General features: G+C 39.9%; 1 protein-coding gene across 1 annotated transcript in view; it reads right to left on the reverse strand.

Annotated features, from left to right (window-relative positions):
- CNBD1 (cyclic nucleotide binding domain containing 1) overlaps positions 1–4,410 on the reverse strand; it is a 531,230-nt gene that overhangs the window by 222,265 nt on the left and 304,555 nt on the right. The window contains exon 8 of the mRNA XM_010862239.1: positions 834–841. Within this exon, the coding sequence (XP_010860541.1) occupies positions 834–841 (8 nt within the window). The remainder of the gene's footprint in view (positions 1–833; positions 842–4,410) is intronic.

Consider the following 4,410-nt stretch of genomic DNA (forward strand, 5'->3'; position numbering starts at 1 on the left):
AAGTCGCTCAGTCGTGTCCAACCCTTAGCGCCCCCATGGACTGCAGCCTACCAGGCTCCTCCATCCATGGGATTTTCCAGGCAAGAGTACTGGAGTGGGGTGCCATTGCCTTCTCCGATGATCAACCTAGACAGCATATTAAAAAACAGAGACATTACTTTGCCAACAAAGGTCCATCTAGTCAAGGTTATGGTTTTTCCAGTAGTCATGCATGGATATGAGAGTTGGAGCATAAAGCTGAGCACTGAAGATGCTTTTGAACTGTGGTGTTGGAGAAGACTCTTGAGAGTCCCTTGGACTGCAAGGAGATCCAACCAGTCCATCCTAAAGGAGATCAGTCCTGGGTGTTGATGGGACCGACTGATGTTGAAGCTGAAGCTCCAATATTTTGGCCACCTGATGTGAAGAGCTGACTCATTGGAAAAGACCTTGATGCTGGGAAAGATTGAGGGCAGGAGGAGAAGGGGATGACAGAGGATGAGATGGTTGGATGGCATAACTTACTCAATGGACATGGGTTTGGGTAGGCTCCGGGAGTTGGTGATTGACAGGGAGGCCTGTCGTACTGCAATCCATGGGGTTACAAAGAGTCGGACACGACTGAGTGACTGAACTGAACTGAATGACTGAAGAATAGCAATGTCTAGGTCTGCATTCCTGGTTTTGATAGAGGATATCCAGTTGTTTCAGCACCATTTGTTAAAGAGGCTATCTTTGCTGTTTTATACTGATTTTGCTCCACTGTCAAAGGTTAGATGAGCATATTTATGGGCTCTATTTCTGAACTCTCTAGTTTCTCCCACAGATCTATTTGTCTTTTCTTTCACCAACACCATACTGTCTTTATTACTGTGGCTTTACAGTAAATCTTGAAGTTGGGTTACATCAATTCTCCAGCTTTCTTCTTCTCCTTCAATATTGTGTTGGCTATTCTTGGCTTTTACATCTTTATAAAATTTAGAATCATTTTGTTTTTGCGTGCTTAGCTGCTTCAGTCATGTGCAACTCTTTGCAGTCCCATAGACTGTAGCCCGCCAGGCTCCTCTGTCCATGGGGAGTCTCCAAGCAAGAATACTGAGTGGTTGCCATGCCTTCCTCTGGGGGATCTTCCCAACCCAGGGATGAACCCAGGAATCCGCATGGCAGGTGAGTTCTTTACCATCTGAGCCACCAGAGAAGCCCCATTTTGTTTATATCTATAGAATAACTCCCTGGCAATCTGGTCGGGATTGCATTGAATATACAGATCAAGTGAGAAGAAGTGATATCTCAACAATACCGAGGCCTCATATAGTGAACATACTATCTCTGCATTTATTTAGTTCTTTGATTTAATTCATCAGAGTTTAGTTTAGTTCAGTTGCTCAGTCGTGTCTGACTCTTTGAGACCTCATGGACGGCAGCATGCCAGGCCTTCCTGTCCATCACCAATTCCTGGAGTTTACTCAAACTCATGTCCATCGAGTCAGTTATACCATCCAACCATCTCATCCTCTGTCATCCCCTTCTCCTCCAGCCCTCAATCTCCCAGCATCAGGGTCTTTTCCAATGAGTCAGCTCTTCGCATCAGGTGGCCAAAGCACTGGGGCTTCAGCTTCAACATCAGTCCGTCCCATGAACACCCAGGACTGATCTCCTTTAGGATGGACTGGTTGGATCTCCTTGCAGTCCAAGGGACTCTCAAGAGTCTTCTCCAACACCACAGTTCAAAAGCATCAATTCTCCGGTGCTCAGCTTTCTTTATAGTCCATCTCTCACATGCATACATGACCACTGGAAAAACCATAGCCTTGACTAGATGGACCTTTTTTGGCAAAATAATGTCTCTGCTTTTTAATATGCTGTCTAGGTTGGTCATAACTTTCCTCCCAAGGAGTAAGCCTCTTTTAATTGTAATCAGAGTTTGTAGTTTGCTCATATAAATTTTGTACGTGATGGTAGTTTACTTGCTAAGTCATGCCCAACTCACTGCAACCCTGTTGACTGTGGCCCTCCAGGCTCCTCTGTTTATGGGATTTCCCAGGCAAGAATACTGGAGTGGCTTGCCATTTCCTTCCCCACAGATCTTGTATATATTTTGTTAAATGTATACGTAAATAATTCATTTTGAAAATGCTAACATAAATGGTTTTGTGCTTTTAATTTCAATTTTCATTTGTTCACTGTTGATACATAAGAAAGTGATTGACTTTTAAAATTAACCTTGTATTCTGTGACCTTGTTATATTATTATAAATTCTTGGATATATTTCTGTCTATTCTTTCAGATTTTTATATATAATCATGTTACCTGTAATAAGCACATGTTTACTTCTTTTATCCCAACCTGTATAACTTTTATTCTTTATTCTTGCCTTATTGAATTAACAAGGGCTATCAATACAATGTTGAAAAGGAATTGTGAAAGGAGAAATTCATGCCTTATATCTGTTTAGTGGGATAAACAGATAAACTTTCACTCATTTCTTCCCCAATGATATTCCTTGCTTCTATGTTGATTCAGGTTTATAACCTATATTATTTCCTTTCTCTCTGAAAAGTTTCTCAAGATTTATTACAAAAGAGGTATATCAGCAATAAATTCCTTCAATTTTCATTTGTCTTCTAAAGTCTTTATTTCTCCTTTATTTTTGAAGGATAATTTTCCGGTGTACAGAATTATAGTATAGATCAGTAGGTTTTTTTTTCTCTCAACACTTTCAACATTTCACTTCACTCCCCTCTTGCTTCTGTGGCTTCCAAAAAGTCAGATGAAATTATTTATCCCTCTATATACATAAGGTTCCTCAAACACCAGGGCTCTTTTCAGAATTTCTTTATCTTTCATTTTCTGTAGCGTGAAAATAGAATGCCAATGTGTAAAGCTTGTTTGCTTTTGTTTGTCTTTTTTGTGTGTGGGGGAAGATATTTATCTTGCTTGGTGTTCTCTGAGATTTTGGATCTGTGGTTTTCACTCATTGCTTCAATATGCCTTCTGTTCCTTTCTCTTTTTTTTCTCCTATTATTTCCATTGTATATGTATTGCATATTTTGTAGTTGTCCCATAGTCTTTGAATATTTTGTTCTTTTGTTTGTTTTGTTTTGAGTCTTTGTTCTCTTTGCTTTTCAATTTTGTAGATTTCTAATAAGATAACAAAAAGAGATTCTTTCCTCAGCCATGTCCAGTCTCCTAAGCCTATCAAGAACATTCTTGATTTCTATTACAATGTTTTGACCCCTAATGTTTCTTTCTGTTTCTTTCTGGTGATTTCCATCTCTCTGCTTACATTGTCCATATATTCTTACATTGTCCATATATTCTTACATGCTGTCTATTTTATCCATTAGAGCCCTTAGCATTGTTTTAAATTATTAGTCTGATAATTTCACCATTCTTCTCATGTCTGGTTCTGACGCTTTTTATATTATATTTTGTCTCTTTGCAATTTTTTTTCTCTTGATGCCCAGACATGATGAAATGGGTAAAAGGATATGATGTAAAAAGACCCTTAGTAATGTGGTGGTGAGGTTTGGGAGAGAGGAAGCATTCTACAGTCTGTAGGCTGTGAATGTGTCAGTCTTTTAGAAAGCCTGTGCCCTTGGGTTGTGAATTTCACAAGTGTTTCTTAGGGTTTTTCTTCCCACTTATATGGAACAAGATGGCTAGGCTGGGCTAGATTGGATATTTCCCTTTTCCCAATTCAGTTATACTCCAATAAAACTCCATCAGGTTAGGCTCTGGTTAACCAGTTTTCCCTAAGGTCAGGCTTTGTTAAGAAGAGCAGAGTGCTGTAGTGTATTTAAAAATGGCTTCTCCCCTGACCAGAAGCCCAAGGAGATTTTTCTCTGATACTTACTGTGAAAAACCTAGGCAAGATCCTGGAGGTAAATCTTACAATGTTATAAAGGCCCCCGTAAGACTGAGTTGATGAAAGTGAAAGTGGAGAGTGAAAAGTTGGCTTAAAGCTCAACATTCAGAAAATGAAGATCATGGCATCTGGTCCCATCACTTCATGGGAAATAGATGGGGAAACAGTGGAAACAGTGTCAGACTTTATTTTTTGGGGCTCCAAAATCACTGCAGATGGTGACTATAGCCATGAAATTAAAAGATGCTTACTCCTTGGAATAAAAGTTATGACCAACCTAGATAGCATATTCAAAAGCAGAGACATTATTTGCCAACAAAGGTCCATTTAGTCAAGGCTATGGTTTTTCCTGTGGTCATGTATGCATGTGAGAGTTGGACTGTGAAGAAGGCTGAGCGCCAAAGAATTGATTCTTTTGAACTGTGGTGTTGGAGAAGACTCTTGAGAGTCCCTTGGACTGCAAGGAGATCCAACCAGTCCATCCTAAAGGAGATCAGTCCTGGGATTTCTTTGGAGGGAATGATGCTGAAGCTGAAACTCCAGTACTTTGGCCACCTCATGC

This window comes from Bison bison, unplaced genomic scaffold, assembly GCF_000754665.1.
Source record: "Bison bison bison isolate TAMUID 2011002044 unplaced genomic scaffold, Bison_UMD1.0 scf7180017858048, whole genome shotgun sequence".
In the NCBI taxonomy this organism is placed as follows: Eukaryota; Metazoa; Chordata; class Mammalia; order Artiodactyla; family Bovidae; genus Bison; species Bison bison.